The sequence below is a fragment of the Sciurus vulgaris genome (assembly GCF_902686455.1).
Source record: "Sciurus vulgaris genome assembly, chromosome: 14".
NCBI lineage: Eukaryota > Metazoa > Chordata > Mammalia > Rodentia > Sciuridae > Sciurus > Sciurus vulgaris.
In genome coordinates, this window is record NC_136475.1 from 78,292,531 (window position 1) to 78,312,083 (window position 19,553).

A 19,553-nucleotide genomic window follows, 5' to 3' on the forward strand; every position below is an offset into this window, starting at 1 on the left:
ACATCACCCCAGCTGGTAGAAAGGAAGTAGCAGCAAAAACAATATAATGAGAAATGAAATCAGGGGAAATTGACAGGCCTAGGCAGATGAAGTGTCAGAAAGTGAGGGAGAAGAAGCACCAGGGAGATGTGTGAGACATGTACAGAGGTCCCACAGGAAAAAACAAAGAAATAATGCCTCCATCTCTGTAGTGCTGTGTTAGTTACAAAATCCTGTCACCTGTGTGATTGTATTGGTTCTTTCAACAGCCCTGTGAGGTAGATATTTATCTTAGTCCATTTTTTGATGCCACAACAAAATGCCTGAGACAGGATAATTTATAAAGAATAGAGGTTTATTTGGCTCTCCATTCTAAAGGCTGGAAAATCCAAGTGCCTGGTGCCAACATCTGCTCAGTATCTGGTAAGGGCTTCCTTACTGTGTCACATGATGTAACAGCAAGCACTATACTGGCACCTTGACCCCACCCAGAGATTCCACTTCAGCCAGTCTGCAGGCCTGTTCCTGGGGACTTTTAAAAACTTCTGGGAATCATTCAAACGCAGTTAGGAGTGGGAACCACTGAGAGGGAGAGAAAGAGACGGAGAAACTGATGTAAGATAAAATGGATGTGCTGAGGAGAAAAAAGCAGAAGAAAAACAGAGAGAGGGAAGGAAAATAGGGAAATGAGCAGAAAGAAGAGTGTGGCTAAAAAATGGGGAGATGGGAAAGTGAGGAGGCGGAGAGCAGGTAAGAGGGGGACGCAGTCAGAGGTAAGCAGGCTTCCTGACCCTCTGAGGACTTGGTCTCCTCTTACTCCAGAGACTTCTGAGGACGTGGGCCCCTGGCCCTGCACCTCCTGGTGGGGCTCCCTCCTGGAAGTAAGTTTCTAAAGTCTCCAGGTGCCAACATCCAGATAGGCTCCCTGGGCTGTCCCTTCCTACCCAGGGCTCCTGACCCCATGCTAACTTGGCAAGCTGGCCCATGGATGGGCCCAAGGGTCCCCACCAGCTGTTGTCCACTAAACTGCGCCCAGGAGCTTCCCTGATGAGTCCCCTTGGCCCCGTCATTTCCTGGAAACGACTCCACTGCCACTCTGGCTTTCACTCGCCTAGTTAGGCCGCTACCCTCCACGGCGCCATTTCCTCCAGCATCTCCACTTCTTCCTGTTCCTTCGCTCCTTCAATACCAAATTCCACCAGCAGCCCCTGGGGGGATCGGTCAGCCCTGCCCGCTTCATTCCAAGGGAACCCAATCTCGTGGATCCCCAGCACTCTCCCCTCCCTGAGCTAATGAGCTGGGCTTTCCACAGCCGCCTTATTTCCCTGGAGCCCCATCGGAGCTGCTTCATTATGTCGACCTGCCTGCCAGAGCACCAGACAGCAGGAGCCGGAGCTGCTTAACGAGGCCTGTGGCTGGAGTCGCAGGACCCTCCCTCCGCTGCAGCTCCCTCCCTCTCATGCCCACATCAGTCCTGAAGGGAGGTGTTAGGAAGGCCATTTCCTGCAACAGGCCTGCACACACCTGCCAGACTGGCCCAGTGTGCCCCCAGCCCTCCAGGTCCACCATTTGCAAGAGCAAAGCCCAGCTTTGGAAATGGCGAGCCTGCAGGCTGGGCTCTAAGAAGCCAGCTCCCCTCGCCCCCAGCTACTGGCCGTCTCCACATCACACCACTTCCCTGAACCCCAGCGTTTCTGTCCATAAAACAGAGAAAGCTCTACTGGCCTCTTGGGCTGTTATAAAGACTAAATGAATTAGTGCTCACAAACACTTCAGACCCCACACAATGAAGAGCTCTCCAGAGATGGCAACTCTTACTGCCATGGCTATGATGTATTGCTGGCATATTGAACAGGCTGAATTGGAAAGGATGTAAGAAAACTTAAAAAGGTACTGCCTCCCACCTGTCAAAATCCCCCTGAAACCATTTCCCAACAGCACTGAGCAGCCCTCCAAGCCCTGGGGACATTTTGGTAATCCAAAGTCCAGCCAGGAAGAGTATACACCCCAGCCCAGCACCTGTTTCCACCCGTCCTCCTCCCCATCTCTCGTGAGTGGGGTTCCAGATGTGGAGTGGGTGACCCCGCTCAGACCCTCCAATCTCCTCCCAGTAGCAGGATGAGATCATTCTGGGTCTCTGCCACAGACTCAGCCCCTCCTTGTGGTGTGGTGGCTTCTCTGATAAGCTCCGACCACTCTGGGTGCCTTCAGCACAGCAGGGCTGCAAATGCTGGCTTTTTGTCGACACTGTGAGGTGGGTTCTCTGGGACACCTGAGTGGCCTGCCTCGTGGTACAGATCACAACTTAGGAGACCTGGTTCCACCCCATCCAGTTCCTGGCTCTGGGGATATATCCCCACAGCCTCCTCTGAGCTGAGGACCCCTCATCTAGTAGGAAGCCCCTGGAGAGAGTGCCATCAGGTGGCTGAGCGCCCCCTTGGCCCACAGAGTCTAAACCACACATCTGCCACACCCAATGAGGTGCCCTGGGTTCCTGCCCTCACTGCTCTGTGGGTCCCCTGAGAGGCTCAGCGAAGGACCAGCTGGCTCTCTGCCAAGGCAGAGGCCACTGGGAACTTGCATGTCAGGCTGTCTTTCTTGCAGGCGCCCAATCTCTGTGAGCCATTTCTCCAGGGGACACCACAAGAACACAGCCCTCAGGACATAAGTCTACCTTCCCCTCCCCCAGTCTTCTTTGCTGTCCCAGGGGTAGCAGGGCCTTTGAGGAAGCCCTGCTGATCATTGGCTCTTGGCCTGTGTTGAGCCCTTGCTGCCACTCCTAGGGCAGTGAGAAAAATCCCACCCAAGTTCCTATTCATCATTTTCATTGATTTAGGGAAGACTCCAAGGGCAAGGAAGCCTCTGGAAACAGTGCGTTGGGGACAGCTGTGGGTCTGATCCTCATAACACTAAATAGCCAAAGCTTGTCCCCACTGCCACAATGAGGGGTGGTTTGGTCTGCCAGGGCAGGTTCTACGCTGGTCAGAATGGGTCTGCTGGGAGAGATCTGGAAGCCCCTAAGTCCAGGCAGCACACACCAAAGCCAGGGTCACACCCACAGTCTCTGCCCTCCCCCTGGAGTCCGAGTCAGAAGTCCTGGTCAGGTTGAGGTTCTTCACTGCCCTCCTGACCTTGGGCAGCTCCCCAAACCTTTCTGAGCACCATCTGTGGAAGAGAAGTGGTCCCAACACCTGGGAGGTGGCTGTAAGGATGGAGAGTCGGGCTGAGTGTCTGTCCCTAGGGAGCCCTGGACCCCTGTGAGGGGCAGGCTGGCTGTTGGTGGCCCCTCCCACACTCCACACCCCCACCTGCTATTTCTACCCAAGGCCACAGCTGTCCCTCTCTCCCTAGACGTTCCGGTGGCCGGTGGCCAGCAACATTGACAGAACCGAGATGCTCGAGATTCAGATTTTCAACTACAGCAAAGTCTTCAGCAACAAGTAAGTGTGGGGTGGGGTTGGGGGCCTGCCCTGCTCCTCTGACGACCCTCTCTTTGGGCTCAAAATTGGGACCTGCACCCCCGGCCTGCCCTGGATAGATCTTCAAAAACCAAAGATGTCTTGGGCTGGTCTCTACTTGCCATTCTGCTCCTTCATGCTGTCCACAGAGGACCCCATTTCAGAGTGACCATTGTCAGCCAAGAGCACCTCACCCTCCTGTCCACCCTCCTATCCCCAGCCCCACCCAAGCTTCCTGTCCTTTTCCTTAAACTCCCTCTCTATTCTGTACTGGGGAGACATTAGCCCATCAGAGAAGCTGAAGACAAAATGGCTGATAATGAACTTCCTCCCTCGGACCATCTGCGACCTTGAGAATGAACTTGTCTCACAGAAGCTGTGAAGCAGTTTGGCTGGTAGTTTAAAAGACAAGCTTGATCTATGATCCCAGTTCAGTCATCTACTGTGTGACCCTGGGTAGCTTCCATAACCCCTCTGAGTTCAGTGTCTTCATGTGACATTTACCTCAAAAGACAGCTCTGAGGATGAAATAAGAGAGAGTCATTCATTCATTCATTCAACAAATGTTTACTCAGCACCTCTTTTGTGTCAGGCACAAAACTAGGCGCTGCCCTCAGAGAGCTTTCATTCCAGGAATGAAGCACACCCACCACATGAGCGTTGTCACTACAAGCTGTCCCATCAGAGTAGTTTCCACCTTTTCCTCCATGTGACGAGCAGAATTCAGAAGGATTTGAACAGTTTAGAAAGGTGGTTAAACAGAAGAAGTGTAAAGTTTGGATTCAAAACTTAATCTTGAATTCAAAAATTAATTGCTCTTATATAAGCTGGAGGAGGTCATGTCTTAACTGCAATATGCCCCAAAAGGTGTGGAGACATTAGCTCAGTGAGGGCTCAGTGTGACTCAACAGTGGGAGGACAGTACAAACCAAAAAGAACTAACCAAATTCTAGGTCATCTTGGTAGAAGTAGTTCAATCTGAGCACTCTCTTATATTGGCTCCAGAGAACTCCAATAGGCAACACCTGTGGTCGCCTAGGAGGAAAGGGACTTTAAACCTTGCCTTATGGCAAGCAGATGCAAACCCAAAGGAGAAGATCATAGAGGACATATTCACCTGTTCACCTATCCATCTACTCATCTATCCATCCATCCACCCATCCATCCATCCACCCATCCATCCATTCACCCATCCATCTATCCATCCATTCATCCACCCATCCATCCACCCAACCATCCATCTATCCATCCATCCATTCACCCATCCATCTGTCCATCCATCCATCCATCCATCCATCCACCCATCCATCCATCCACCCATCCATCCATTCACCCATCCATCTATCCATCCATTCATCCACCCATCCATCCACCCATCCATCCATCTACCTATCTATCTATTCATGCAGCCAGTCATCATCAAACATCTACTGAACAAATACCAGACAGACACTTTGCCAGTCATTAGAGGTGCCAAAACGAGGGATTGAGGTACAGGCCCTAAGCGTAAGGTTTTTTGCCATGGGACAAGGAAAGAAAAGCATGTGCCTAGAGGCAAAATACGGGCCAGGCTACCTTGCTGGAGGGAAGCAGATGGCAGGATAGCCAGAGCTCTCTGACCAACACGCCGTCTCTGGAGCTCCCCAACACAGGGAAAGGGTGAGCCCAGAGCAGATCACATTGAAGAGCCGATGTCTGAGTCAGGAAGGGCTGGACTTCATGGGCTGTGGGGAGTATTTGGTTCTGTGAGATTTATTAGGATCCCTCGAGATCTCTGAGTGCATGGGCATTTCTGGGCTGCTGGCAGGGCTACAGGGAAGATATCTAGGGCACAGAGGCCTCCTCTTTGCCTTCAAGGGGGTTACAGCATTCTGGTGTCTACAAGAAAGGTTGGTGAGAGACACCTGTCCAGGGACCCCAAGATAAAGCATGGCCTTCTTGCCTGGACTGAGATACCCAAGTGACCTATGAAGACAGGAGTCACAAGAACAAGAGAAGGGTCCAATGCAGACCAAGTGGATGTGGAGGAGGAAGATTCAGAAGCTGAGTGTCAGGAAGGGCAATCAGGAACCCCAACAGGGACAGTCTACAGATGGCAGAGCATCCAGGAGCCTTAGAGCTCAGCCAGGGCAAGTCTCACTGTACCACACAGTGGACATGCTGGAACTTAAGGCTCCGCTTAGGTGTCCTTAGTGTTGAAAGAGGGAAGACTGAAGGGACTCTGCTTCCCATCCTTCTTCCCTCCCTCCCCTCCCCTTCCTGTCCCTACCCAAGAGAAAACAGGGAAACACACAGTGGGGGGGGGGGGGGGGGTCCTGGGCCTGATGAGAGGTCCTGCCTTTTCTCAGAAACCCATAGAACGTCCAGGACACTGTTGGCTGAGAGTTAGGACAGGACTAAGGAAAGATGGCCCTGTGTAGACACAGGTCTATCCTCACCTGAGCCAGCTTGTGGGGAGGGTGCTTGGAGTCAGGTGGGGCTCACAGCTCCCGATCCTGGGTTTATTTCCTAGAGCCAAAGAAAAGGCCCACCTGGCTCCCACCTGGTGGTCTAGGGATTGCTGAGAGATGGAGACATGGTGGAGAGGAAGGAAGCGTCCTAGTTCCAGACAAGGAGTCCTCCATGTCTGCTTGGCCCTGCTTGGAACAAGGGCTTCCTTCCAGGACACTTGAGCTTCCCAGGAGGATGAGGTGTTGGGTTCGGAGTTCTTGGGCATCCTACTCTGCCTGTCCAGGATCTGGAGGGGCCCTGGCCTGGCCCAACTGCCAGCCTCCTGGCTGCTGAGGATACCAGGGTCCCTGAATAATTCAGAAGCCAGGAGCACAGTGGAGGCCTGGCTGAGCCCAGGGCACTTGACACCGGCTCCCAGGGGACACAATGAATTATTGACAGGATTCTGGTGCCCAGTTGCTGCTCTATTGTGGTCAGTCTATAGACCTATCTACACCAAGGTCTCCTCCCCTACTGGCCAATTACCTGAGAACCCTGGCCCTGCCCTGTCAGCCAGGCCCATCCATGTGGTCTTCCAGGATGAGTGCCCTCTTCGCGATGGGTGACTTGAATGGGCCACATAAGGGAAGTTGCAGAGGACATGAGGTTAGCTCCCAGATCCTTCACCAAACAGCTGGGGGAAACAGTCCCAGAGAGGGCCCTTGCCCAGTCACACAACAGGTTCAGGGCAGAGCTGGGTCTTCAACCCAGGCCTCCTGAGCCCTGGCCAGTGCTCCTTCTCACAGACCAAATGGCCTCTTACCTCCACTTGCAGGAAATCACCCTGCTGTCCAAGGGGTAGATAAGCTCACCCTTCCTCCATTGCCTTGGGTGTCACTGTCCTGTGCTGACCCACCCAGAGGAGAGAGACCCTGCTGTGTCTGAGGCCAGGCTACCCAAAAGGCAGCTGGGTGGACAGAGTAGCTCTAGGGTTGCCACAAGGGCAGGAGCCCGGGGCCTCCCTGCCCCATCTGGCCCTGCTTCTTCCCCAGGGAATGTCTGCAGAGGAGGGCGTAGGGTGGCATTCCAGCTGTTTTAAAGCTGTGTTTTCATAGCAAGCACCCTGTTTTTGCTTAGATGGTAACTTACAGACCTGTAAAAGGAGCAACATTTTATAAAAGTGCTTTTCTTAATATTTTATGAAAGATGCAGATACAGTCAACTCTCCATTTCAAAGAATATTATTTTTATTTGGGAGGGGCTCTTAGGAGTTAAAAACCTCAGGTCACTCCCTGGAGGTGTGGCGAGTTGATCCCCCTGAAGATGCAAGCTCATAGTGTCACAGTCCCAGCTTCCAGTCGGCAGCCAGGCTATGCAGGCTTGTGTGGCTGGGCAGAGATGGAGGGTCAGGGGCAGCCTGGATCTGCTGCCAGAGTCCAGCCTGCAAACTTGCCTGGGCCCTCCAGATGCCAACCCCACTCCCCACTGCCCCACCTCAAGGGAGTGTCTCTGCATCACCCTCCAGTGAAGCAGGTGGTGTGACCTGCAGAGAGGCTGGAGCACAAACCAGAAATCATACAATTGCCTGGTGGCAGAATCTCCCTTAGATTCTGTGGCTGACTCCAGACCACGGCTCTTTCCACAACCAATACTGGCCACTTAGTCTACATGTGGACAGGGTGTAGGCAGGGTTGGGACTGGCCTCAGGCCTCCTGAGGTGTGATGAAGGCAGGGGAGAGTGGCCCAGCAGTGGGAGCCACCTGGAGTAGTGAGGTCCTGGTCCCCATCACCAGTGTGTCCAGCAGAGACTTGAAAGCCTCGTCAGGGAGGCTGCTTCAGATACCAGTGCTCAACAAGTTGTCCTCTCAGGCCCCTCCCAAGTCTAAGGTCTGAGACTCAAGCAAGGGAAGCCCGGAAGGCACCCGAGGCTTCTCTGAGCACCTGCAGGTGAACAGCTCCTTCCTGCCCCCTGGGGGTGTCTTGTCACACTGCAGTACCTCTGCTGATCCTGGGGAACTACCTTGGCTGTTCTTGGGCCTGAAAAGATGGGAATAGATGTGCCTGAGTTCCAGCATGCAGCGGGTCCTGGTGGAATGACCTGAAGAGTCAGTCAAAGGGTGAGAGTAGGCAGATTCTCAACTGTGTACCCCAAGCTGCAGCATCAATGTCACCTGGATACTCATCAGAAATATACATCCGGCATTTCTCCAGCTGAGGAGATACCAGGATGGGACTGGGTCTTCCTTGGCGCTGGTCTGAGAAGAAGCTAAAAGCCCAGTTAGGTTTTAGACTTGGGCGGGGGTGGCAAACAGTTTCACCTTCAGGGAGAGGGGGTCAGTTGGCAGATGGGGCTCCGAGCTCTGGAGGGAAACACTTCCTATTTCTTCAACATGGCTGCTCTCTGTACTTCCTCTTCACACAGATGGATTTCCCCCACCTTTTTTTTTTTTTAAATCAGTGTTCATCCTCCATGCACAGACCTCAGGATGGTACAGACGTCAAACACGTCTAAGTCGGAGATCATCTGAGAGTTCACTTCACTCACCTCCCCTCACATCTTTAGTACCCTCCTAGACATGCTGCCCTGGCCGGATTTGTCATTAATTAATTCTGTTCCCGTTCACTTTCTCAGTCCCACCCTCCTCCTCTATAAACCAAGGGCAGCACAGATGACCCCCAGGTGCCTTCCTGCTCTCACACATGGTACATGTCCCCAGAGTCTTTGTCCCTTCTACAGAAATGGGGTGTGAGTTCATCTCTCTAAGTACCCTGCTCTCTCCAGGGCAAAAGGGACATTTATACGGCACCCACTGTTGCTCATTAATTCAGCCAACTCATATTGAGTTTTCTAAGTGTGTGGGAAAATACCCAATACGGGCCAGACATAGAAAACACTACCAGTGGGGGGCGAGGATCTCATGATCAGTAGAGTAGAGGAAAGGGACCAAGGTGAGGGAAGAGGGGCAGGAAAGGGGAATTATTGGGGAATTATATTGGCCATATTATATTATTATATTGTATACATGTACAAATATGTACCAACAAATCCCACCATTATGTACGACTGTAATGTGCCAGTTAAAAAATACAGGGAGAAAAGAGAAAACATCCCTCACCCTGGTCCACAGCATAGAGGCACGGCACATACAAGGACTAGTGCTTTGGGACTGTGAGCCTATGCTAGGGACCTGATGAGAACTTCAACAGAGCATCTCATCCATTTGGTGAAATAGGGGTCATTAGCTGGGCTTAGGAGCAAACAGAAACTCAGAGAATGTAGGTGAGTTCTAGGGGCAGGCGCCTCACTGGTAAGTGGGTGAGCCGGGTCTCAATCCCCAGTCTCTGACCACCACTGTGCTCCTAATCCCACGCTGCATGCCTGTGCCCCACTGCACAGGTGGAACGTGGGCTTCTGCAGTGGCATAAGTCCTCGGAGGTCCTCGAGGAGCTTGGGGGTGGCAGATGATGAATGAAGGTGTGATATTGGCCTCGGTCATGGCTGTAGAGGTGGAAGGGAGGAGTCGTTTGTGTATCTAGGAGCCTCAGTCCTTCCCCAAAGCCTCCACACAGGCCCCTGGAAGCTGCTCCGGAAAGGCTCAGCTGAAACCCACTCCCACGTACCCTGGTCGCATTCTGTGAACTTTTTCCCAGTGTTCTGCTCCTCAGACTTTCCTGAGAAAAAAGGTCTCACACATACAACCATACACATTTGTAGGGGTCACGTACCCTCCTGGACATGCTGACGGACCAGGCAGGCCCTGACTCCTGGGCCATTATCTCCAGCACCAGCCACGGGCCTGAGCAAGTCCACCTGTCTCTTTCCCAGCTTTTCACTACCCTTGCTCCTCACTGTGGCTTCTTCTGTGAAGCCACCAGGCCCCCTTGCCATTCACAGGCTGATCGGGACTTTCCGCATGGTGCTGCAGAAGGTGGTGGAGGGGAACCACGTGGAGGTGACGGATACTCTGATCGATGACAACAATGCTATCATCAAGGTGGGTTTGACCAGAGTCCCGGACTTTCCTGTCATGGGGGTGGTCTGCCTCACTCCCTCTCCCCCACACATCCCCACACATACGGTGGTCTGGAGAGGACCTGCATGGCAAGGCACAGTGGGCAGAAGAGACTGAGGAACCTGCTGGAGATACTCAGTCTGGCGGCTGGTGCTGGATCCGCTGTGGGATGGACACCCCAGACCTTCCTACAATGACAGCGATGGGGAAGGGAGATGGGAGGTGTCCTTCCTTCTCCGCCACTGAGTCCTTCCACTTGGATTCTCCTTCAGAATCACTAAGGAGGTTTCTCTCACCATCTGAAGTCAGATTGAGCCCTGCTGGTCCCCCAGCTCCTCTGCTCTGAACATCTGACTTGGCTCCTCTCTAAGGCCAGTCATACCGGGAGGGTAGGGACCTCATTTTTCACTCCGCTTATCACACTCCAGCACTTCAGCCTGAGCACACACGCACTAGTGACACCATCCAGCACTTAACACATGTCCTAAGAAAGGAGCGTAAAGCCTTGGCCATCCGGCCCCCAGGCCCTGTTCTCACTCTGTCTCCCTCCAGCTCTTTCCTGGATGCTCATGGGCACTTGGCATGACAGTGAGGATCCCAGCTCCAGGTATGAATCTTGGTTAGGCCACCAATCAACTGTGACTTAGGCAGGGCACCTGTCTGCTGCAAAGTGAGCAGAAGTATGGTATCCACCTCACAGGATTGTTCTGAAGATTAAATGGATTAAATGAGAATACAAAGGAAGTGTTTAATATAGGTAAGCAGATAATAAGGGCTCAATAAATAAATAAAATGATATTGTTAACTGTTATTTCCTGAACTCATGTGTAAAATTGGGACTGTATAATGGTCCCCCATCACCTCCAGGGGCCTGTATAATGTATGCCTCTATGTAGTAACTGTTAGAAAGAGCCTCAGAGGGCAGGACAGCAGCCTCAGGATCCAGAAGGAAAGGAGCCCTCTCTGAGGAGTGCTCAGAGAGGCAGAAATTCCCACTGTGGTTGGCGTCTCAGCACACTTCCTTGTGAGAACAAGGAGAACATCTGGGGCTTCTGAACCAGACCATTCTGAGCCAGGCCATTCTCGCCCTTGGGCAGGAATGGGCTTTTTGAAGTCAGGGGGTGGAGTCTCAGCTACCACAGCAAGGGAAGAGGTGATACAGAACAGATGATGGACACCCATGGGAATGGAGGGCTTGGAGAAAATGGCAGCCTGCTTGAAGAGAATATAGTGTGGGAGGGGAGATGAGAAAGAACCAGGAAGCAGGGGTACCAGCAGACACCACAGCCATGCCTGGATTTCTAGGATTTCAGCTGAGGAAAGGACATGCAGATCATCTAGCCCATACATCATTCACCTTTCCTACCATTTTATGGATGGCCACGCTGAAGTTTTGGAGGGGAATGGATTTGTCCAAAGTCAGAGAACTGATCCACATCAGAGGCAGCTCTGAGACCTAGGGCTTCCAAACCAGGTACCGTGTTCCCCCACAACATCCTCAATCACACAAGAGAGGTCATATTGGCTCAGGGAAAAGGACATGGGGCTTATAGTCAGAAGCCTGAGCTCAAATCCCAGCTCCAGCATTTCCTAACTGACCTTAAGCATGTTACTTCCTCCTGATTTGTTGGGCAGGGTAGATTGAAGTGTTAAGATCAAATGAGTTTACATGGAAGCATCTTATCACAACATCCAACACAGGGAGGGAGGCCTCAGAAAACATGTGCACCTTTCCCTTCCCTTGGGAAATGCAGGCCTGATCATTAGGGGGTCCAAGTGCTGAAGAAGGACTGCCTGTCAGGTGCACAAGCAAGTCACCCCCCGAATCATGTGGAAGGTCAACCTGTCCAGGAGACTCTGTTCACCCACATAGGTTGAGGAAGGGAATGGAAGTCTTCCCTGTGCAGTAGGGGCAGCTGGAGCTAGTGACCAGGTAGTGGCCAAAGGACACAGAGCAAGAACCCCACCAGATTCTCAACTGTTAAGTCTGGGCCCAAGTTTGGTGCTCTGTTTTCTCCATAGGAAAAACCCAGGACAACCCCAAGATCCCTTTCTCTCCAGGTAGGAAAGTTGGTGCTGGAAGAATTGGAAGACACGCTGACTCCACACCTTTGTTGGGTGTCCAGGGCCAGGGTCCTCACTTGAAGGGCAAGTTTAGCTCATTCTGTCACATTGCCAGGCAGATCCCCTCTCATGCCTACAGACAGCCACAATTCTGAGGACGAGGAAATAACCTAATCTCTTGGAACATTGAATAACACTTTTGATTATATACTCTGCAGGCGCAGAGCACTGCCACTTCCAGGCTCAGCCATCCAGGGCAGGCCCTTGACCCTGGCTCCAGGGAGTTGCAGAGTGAAGTGCAGTGGGATCAGGGGCCAGTTCCCATTGAGCTGGCTGAGTCTGCAGTGTCAGTCTTTCTGAGCCTCCATTTTCTCATCTGTAAAATGAGCAGATTTCCCCCTCACCTTCCTCCACTAAGTCGGGGTGAAGGCATTTCATGAACACCACAAAGCAGCACAGTTCCCGGGCCCGGGCCAGCTGCTCACTGCCCCTCTCTCCCCTAGACCAGCCTGTGTGTGGAGGTTCGATATCAGGCCACAGACGGCACGGTGGGCTCCTGGGATGACGGAGACTTCCTGGGGGATGAGTCTCTTCAAGAGGAAGAGAAGGACAGTCAGGAGACGGATGGGCTGCTCCCTGGCTCCCGCCCCAGCTCCCGGCCACCGGGCGAGAAGAGCTTCCGGAGGTAACAGATTGGGCCCTCCAGTTACCCACCGCCCCTACAGACATGGGGAGGAAGGCTGGGTCCCAGTCCCACTGGAAGGCCCCTTCAGGCCTGGCCAGGCTCAGAGTGCAGGACTGAGTTGCTGCAGGAACATAAGAAGTGGGCAGATGTGTTGGCAAGGTGCCTCACCTGTACCCCCACAAAAGCCCAACAGGGAGGCAGCCAGAAGCTCAGAGAGGCATCTGATAGGGATCAGGGACCTCCCCCAACCCTGAGGGAGTCTACAGCCTGGGAGGTTGAGCTCTAACACCAGGGAAAGGAGCTGGGCCTTCCGATCCTAAGGGAATGTGAGGAAGGGACAGAAGAGACTCTGGTTTTTCGGGTCCAAGACCCAGCAATGCCAACCAGGCCCAGGCAGCCTGGCCTCCACCATGGCCCAGTGAAGACACCCTTGACAAGGATGCCTCTTCTTGCCAGAGTGAAGCCAACCATGCTACTTGGGACCCAGCCTCTCCTCTGTCAAGAATGTGTCCAAACAGGCATGGTGGCACACATCTGTAATCCCAGCAAAGGGAGAAGGATCAGAAATTTGAGGCCAGCTTTGGCAACTTAGCAAGACTCTATCTCAAAATAAAAAATAAAGGGCTGAAGATGTAGTTCAGTGGCAAAGCCCCCCCTGGGTTCAATTCCAGTACTCCTTGCTCCACCCAAGAAAATGAGTCCGCCACTTCTGTCTTCAGAATTCACACCCTGCAAATGTCCTACAGAGGACAGAAAGCTGTGTCATTCCACATGCTTCCCATGAGCCTGCTCACATCCACTATTCTTTCAAAAAAGAAAATGCAATTGCATTACTCCCCGAGTCCAGAGAGGCCAGATCTAGGCTAGGCTAGCAAAATGTCCACAGGTTCCTTGATCACTGGGAACCAAGTGCGAAATACCCATAAGTCTAAAGGATCTGGCTGTGTTTTGACAGCAGGGATCCTCTGGGACGCTGGAAGCATCTCCCTCCCATCTCCTTCCACTATTTCCTTCCCAAGTAAAGTTCACTCAGTACCCTGAGCTAAAAAACACAGGTCCCCAACTAGTGTAATGGAATTGATTCCCTTTTATTAGGCTAATGCGTTTTCCTTCTTCACACTTGAACTATTTCACATTTTACCCCCTCCCTCCCACAACACACACAAGCTTAAGAAACCCTGGGACCGTCTACGTTGGGCCAGCCATGGTCCCCTCAGACTCTAGGACTAAGTAGCAGCTCTGCCTCTTACTAGCCATGTGGCCCCAGGAAAGTCACATAACCTTTTTGACCCTGTCCCCTCACCTGTAAAATAGGAAAAACAGCCATGAAAACCCCAGCCCTGCTGTCGGGAGAGCCAAGGGGACTGTGGAGGAATGAGTTGTAACCAAGGAGCCAACTGCTGCCCATGGAGCAACAGGTTCTTTGTCCTGGACCATACACAGGGTCAGGAATGGAGTTAGGAATGCTGAGGGGAGGAGCAGAGGCCCAGTGGGGCCTGAGAGCCTGCTGACACTTGGCTACCATGTGGCCCCCATCCACTGACTCCACTCAAAAAAGCTGAGCCGGGCTGGTTCAGGGGCGATGGGTGGCCTCTAAAAAGGGTTTTCTGAGGACATGATTGGAAGCATGGGAGGGCCGTCAGTTGTAAGGGAGGAGTGCTGGCCTGACTCATGAGAGCCATATTCCATTAAGTCCCTTCCTGACTCTCTTGTCACTCACCAGCTACGTGACTCTGAGTATGGCACCAATCCCTCCAGGCCAGTAGTAAGAATGAGTTCGGCAAGTTGGCATGCTGGTCCTCTCAACTCTGACCACCCAAGGAACCCAGGGTGCTCTGGATCCTGTAGGTAGCATCCATGGGAAACAACTCTCCTGGGAGCTCCTGGTGTCGGAGGGCTGCCCTCTGTCGGATAGCTACTGCCAGTTCGGTCCTACAGAAGGGGGCCTAGAAAAAGCGAGCTGGATAGCTGAGTTCCGAGACCTCCAGAGCGTCCTGGGCACCATGAGCATGGATCTAAGAGCGCTCCTCCCACCCTTCCCCTCAGCACAGCCTCCGTGCCCACCCCACCCCGCCTCCACATGGCGACTCCCAGGAAGCAGCAGGCAGCAGCAGCAGGATGAGGGGTTTCATCCCCCCACGGGGAACTGAGCAAGGGTGGCAGCTCCAGCCAGAGCTCCTGGTCTTCCAGGTGCCACCGCCCTGGCGGGAGGGGCAGGTGAGCACACACTGTTTCCTGGACTGCCACTGGCACTGCCAGTCCGGGCCTGAGAGCACCTTGGGGTTGGCGATTGTCACCACACCTGTCCTCCAGGCCTTGCAGCCCAGCCACTGCCCCTGAACCTCTGCTCCCGCAGTTCCACCTCTCCTGGGCCCTGCTCGGTCACATGCCCTCTGATCCACTCTGCCACTTCTCTAGTCCCTGCCTCCAACCAGGGATTTCCGGCTCTGTCTGCTCTCTCTAAAACTCTCCCAGGGGGCAGAATCGTGCCAGGGGACAGTGCAGGGCAATGACAGGCGGGGGCACAAATCCCAGCTCTGCTGTTGGAGCCCACATTCCCATCTGTAAGATGGGCTCACCAATGCCCCTGGGAGTGTTGGGATGAGAAGAGGTCATCCATGCGAGTGGCCGCCAAGGCACCCGGCAGGGGCTAGGTGCTTGGTCAGCACTCATTTTGTTCCTCTTCAAACTCCACATTACCCCGACCCCAACTGAACTGACCCTTCTCAGTTCTGACAGGCAATAGCAAGGGCTTTTTGAGTGCTGCCCACACAGGAAATTGGCCCCCTGGGCAGGGGCAGGGGTCTCATTTACCCCAGTTCTGCCGCTCTTAACGGTGCAGAGAAGGAGCAAAGTACTGTCCTCACGAACCCTCTGTTTTCAGGAGCACAAAAGCAAGGTTCCAGGCCCTGCCTGTTGGCACACATCTACACCTGTCTCTGGAGACAGGAGATTTTGGCCCCAAAGACACACAAATGCCTGTGTGTTTACACACATCCACATGCATACACATTAGGTGACACCACGAAGTGGCACACAGCACTGGATGCTGGACTCTGTTGTGACTCTCTAAGATCAAAGAAAAGAGTCCCAGCTTTAATCTTGCAGCTGAACTAGAGAGCCTGGGCCTTTGCTCCAAATTCTGAAATGTTTGCCCCTTCTCATTTTCTGCCTGGTCTAGCCTTCCAACACTCCATGACCTGGGGCCTCCCTCTGCCGCCCAGTCCCCTCTCTGGTATCCCTGGGTATGTAGGGGTCCCTGCTAGGCTGCTCTCTGCTGAGTCTCACTTGGGAGGAGGAGTGACAGGGGGTGTTCTTCTTGTCCACCTTATGGATATTCTTCCTGTAGAAGCAGGACCTACCCACTGTGTCTGGGACAGGGCAGCTGGGCATGCATGCATGGTTAGGGTCTCTGAGAGGGGGACACAGCTGTGTGTCGGAGTTGTGCATGGCGGGTGTATATGGGTGCGGTACACCCTTCCTCACCCTCAGTGTTGCTCTATCAGTTCCCTCCACTCCCAGAGAGCTAGAGAAGTCTTCCCTGCCTCTCTTCACCAGGCTGGCTCCAGAGCTACAGCCTCTCAGCCAGTCATGCCAGGATTTAAGGGCTCAGGAGATTCCTGTCCAACCCAAGTGCTCCACCTGTGGCTTGGGCCCCCACTCCTAGCCCAAGACTAGTGAGACCTAGTGCTGTGAAACACCTGGACCCCAGCACAAGCACCAGAATTCCCACAGGACTGCCATATTGATCCTGCTGTTCCGTGGCTGCTTTTAACAGTGAAAAGAGGGAAGGGGATGGGGCTTCAGGAAGAGGTGAGCTGAGCTAAGACTGAATGCCAGACTCACACAGAGAATGCTGGCTAAGGAACAGAACTTACCCAGCCAGGAAGGGACACCAAAACCATCAGCTGGGCTCTAGGAGGAAGTCCAAGTTCACCCAGGGCTTCCAGGCACAAATGGAACATGAAGTCAGGGTTTGCCAGGTGACTGACTAAGGGCAGCCAGAGCCCCCACAAGCTCACTTTGAAATAGACAAGAGAATGTCCACTTCATGGGACAGACAGATCAACTAAGGCAGGGCCTGTTAACTAATGTTGGTAGCAGCAGTAACAGTGGTTGTGGTAAAATCACAAAAGTATTTTTTCTTCAGAGAGAGACAGCCCTTTCCCTTCTCCATTTCCTCACTCAGGAACAATGGGCCTGTGTGTCCCCTTTGCTGGGCCTGAGACCTGCAGTATGTGAGGACACAGGACACAAGTCCCCCACTGAGTGGACCTCACATCTCCGTGATTTTAGAGCAAAGACCAAAGGGAAAGAGAAAAATCATCAACGTGTGTTGGGCAGCACACGGATTCCCCCTTCCTGCCCCACTCTCGCCCACTCCCCGGTGTTGCCCCTCTCCTCTTGATTCCTTTATTGTAAGGGATTGTCGGATTTTCCAGGGTCACAGAGTTCTTTAAAATACAAAACTGAGACAGGCACAGTGTTACACTCCTGTAAACCCAGCTACTAGGGAGGCCGAGGCAGGACAATCCCAAGTTCAATACCAGCCTGAGCAACTTATTTTGAGGCCCTGTCTCCAAATAAAATGATTGAGAGTGAGTTCAGTGGCAGAGTGCCCCAGGGTTTAATCACCAGTACAGGGTGGAAATGCACCTCTTCTTCAGAACCTCAAGTAAAGCAGCTCTCTTTGGATTAATGTGAAGGTGGAGACCAGCAAATTTTCCATTAAGCCTCGGTTTCCTAATGGTTCACTGGAGCCTCTGATTCTTTTAGCAAGACTTTGCAGCTTCGAGGGGGCACTCATGGGCCCAGATCCCAGACCAGCCAGGCTGGGCCAGAGCAGGGCCTCTGAGACAGTGTCTCCACTGTGTAGTGAGCTGTTCACTACTCATAGGTCTCAGCTGACTGTGGCAGCCAGAGACCTGGCTAATGTTGACCTCTTTCAATTACAAACTGATCTGCTTGTGTGGTTAGCCAGCTAGTGCAGGACATTGACCTGATGTCTGGAGGTCTTCTGAGACTGAGCTAGCTGTCAGGGTATGTGGTCATGTCTACCAGGAAAAGGTCTATGTCAGGACAATATGTGAGAAGGGGGGAAATCTGCTAATGGTTATTTGCTTTCTTTTCTTCATCCTCACTGAGGAGGCATTAAGAGAACATTCCAGAAGTGTTGCTGGAAGCCTCCCTAAAGCATCCCTAAAAGAACACCATTCTTCCCCTGCTCTGAGCCCTGGAGTGATAGCCTACTAACTGCCCCCATCTCACCTTTCTTCTCAAAGACCAGATGTCCTCCTAACAGCAACAGCGCTCTAGTCCCCAGAACCCTCTCAAAGAAGACTCAGCCCACTATTTCCCTGAAGGAGCCCAGAGCCTGGGAGCTCAGGATGAAGGAAGGAGGTGGGGGAAGGCAGGCCCTGGGGACCTGCAACCCACTTTCTGTAGCCTGGGGTGGAAGGGATCGGCTGGTACCCTAGGCCCTTCCCCTCTCTCCAAGGCATAGCTGGGGGCCATGTCATTCCTGCCCAGCAGACTTTGGTTTGCTGTAGAGAAGCTGTGGGTGAGGGGTGTGTGGGACAAGTCAGCAGGGCCAGGGGCTGAGACTGCAAGTGTCTCTGGTCCACATCCTCTCACTTGCATCCCCTTGTCTCCTTATTTCTTCCCCCTACTCAGCAAAGGCAGAGAGAAGACCAAGGGAGGCAGAGATGGCGAGCACAAGTAGGTGTCCCAGGCCAGGGCACAGCTGGTGGGGGCCGCCTCCTAACCACAGGGCTTCAGGGGCGGGATGGGCCCGTCTGAGGGCGCTTAGGAGTGGGCTGTCCTGGTGGAGCCAGCGTGGGAGCATGCAGGGCGAGGGAGGTCCATCCACGGACCACGGGGAGTGAGGGAAAGGGACGGGGAGGGTGGGGTGCGCAGATGGCCAGGCTTTCCGGTTTCCACTCTTGGTTCTTGGGGGTGACCCCACCACCTTTCAAAAGTGTCCTGTTCTTTGCCCACATTTCAGTTCACTTGCCACTCCTGCAGCTCAGGACTTTAAGCTTCCCTGCGAGGGAGGGTATGGCTCAAGGCAAAGGATGGGGTGCACAAGAAGCCATTCGTCACTCCCCATGGCCAGTCTAATCCGGGCAAGGCAGTTGGACATATGGCAGTGGAGGCCCAAGGAGGACAGACTCTGGGCACTGGGTGGCTACAGGGTATGGCCAGAGCATGAGACTCAGAGAGCTAAGGAGAAATGGCCACTCTCTGGTAACCTCGCAGTCTCCGTTCCCCAAAGGGGAAGAAGACATCAGGACTGTCTAGGACATGATAGGAGAAGGGCAGGGCGAGCCATCAGGGTCTGTCAAGGCAGGGAGCCTGAGGTTACCTTGGGCTCACAGGCTCCTTCAGAGGCACGTTGTCACTTGGAGACCTGCAACACAGGACATTTCACAAGGGCAGGGACAGTTAGGGCTGAAGACACTGGAGAGGATCTATGGCCAACTCCCTTTTTTACAGATAACAAGTCTGAGTCTCAGAGAATAAGGACAGAGCTGTGACTAACATGGAGGGAGTCCCACCCCCATCCCATCCCTACCCTCAGAGCTCACAATGGACCCAGGAAGTTTAGAGCACTTGACTACTTAATTAAATCTCCAGATACACTAATGAGAGCTGAAAAGCCAGGAACATGGTCATTATCTTCTAGATAGGGAAACTGAACCCCAGAGATTTGCCCCAAATAATTCCAATAAGTTAAAAATCAGTTCAGGTGAGGATACTATGGAAACGCCACCATCATGTGGCTAGAGGTCTGCACTGATGGGCATTATACCTGGGGTGCAGGCTTACATCAAGATCCCAGGGAACTCACAGCCTCTCCCACGCTTCACCATAAGTATACTGAGTTCCAGTCATGCCTGTTACCCACAAGCAATAGCCATGATG

General features: G+C 53.1%; 1 protein-coding gene across 5 annotated transcripts in view; it reads left to right on the top strand.

Moving 5' to 3' along the window:
• Positions 1–19,553, top strand: part of OTOF (otoferlin) — a gene marked incomplete at its 5' end in the record, with an annotated part of 86,283 nt that overhangs the window by 24,804 nt on the left and 41,926 nt on the right. For 4 of the 5 annotated variants that reach the window (XM_079110118.1, XM_079110121.1, XM_079110119.1 and 1 more), the window contains 3 exons: positions 3,331–3,419; positions 9,763–9,862; positions 12,448–12,629. In XM_079110118.1, coding sequence (XP_078966244.1) covers positions 3,331–3,419; positions 9,763–9,862; positions 12,448–12,629 — 371 coding nt within the window. Of the gene's footprint in view, positions 1–3,330; positions 3,420–9,762; positions 9,863–12,447; positions 12,630–18,302; positions 18,348–19,553 lie in introns of all 5 variants that reach the window. The other variant, XM_079110120.1, reaches the window with a different exon arrangement.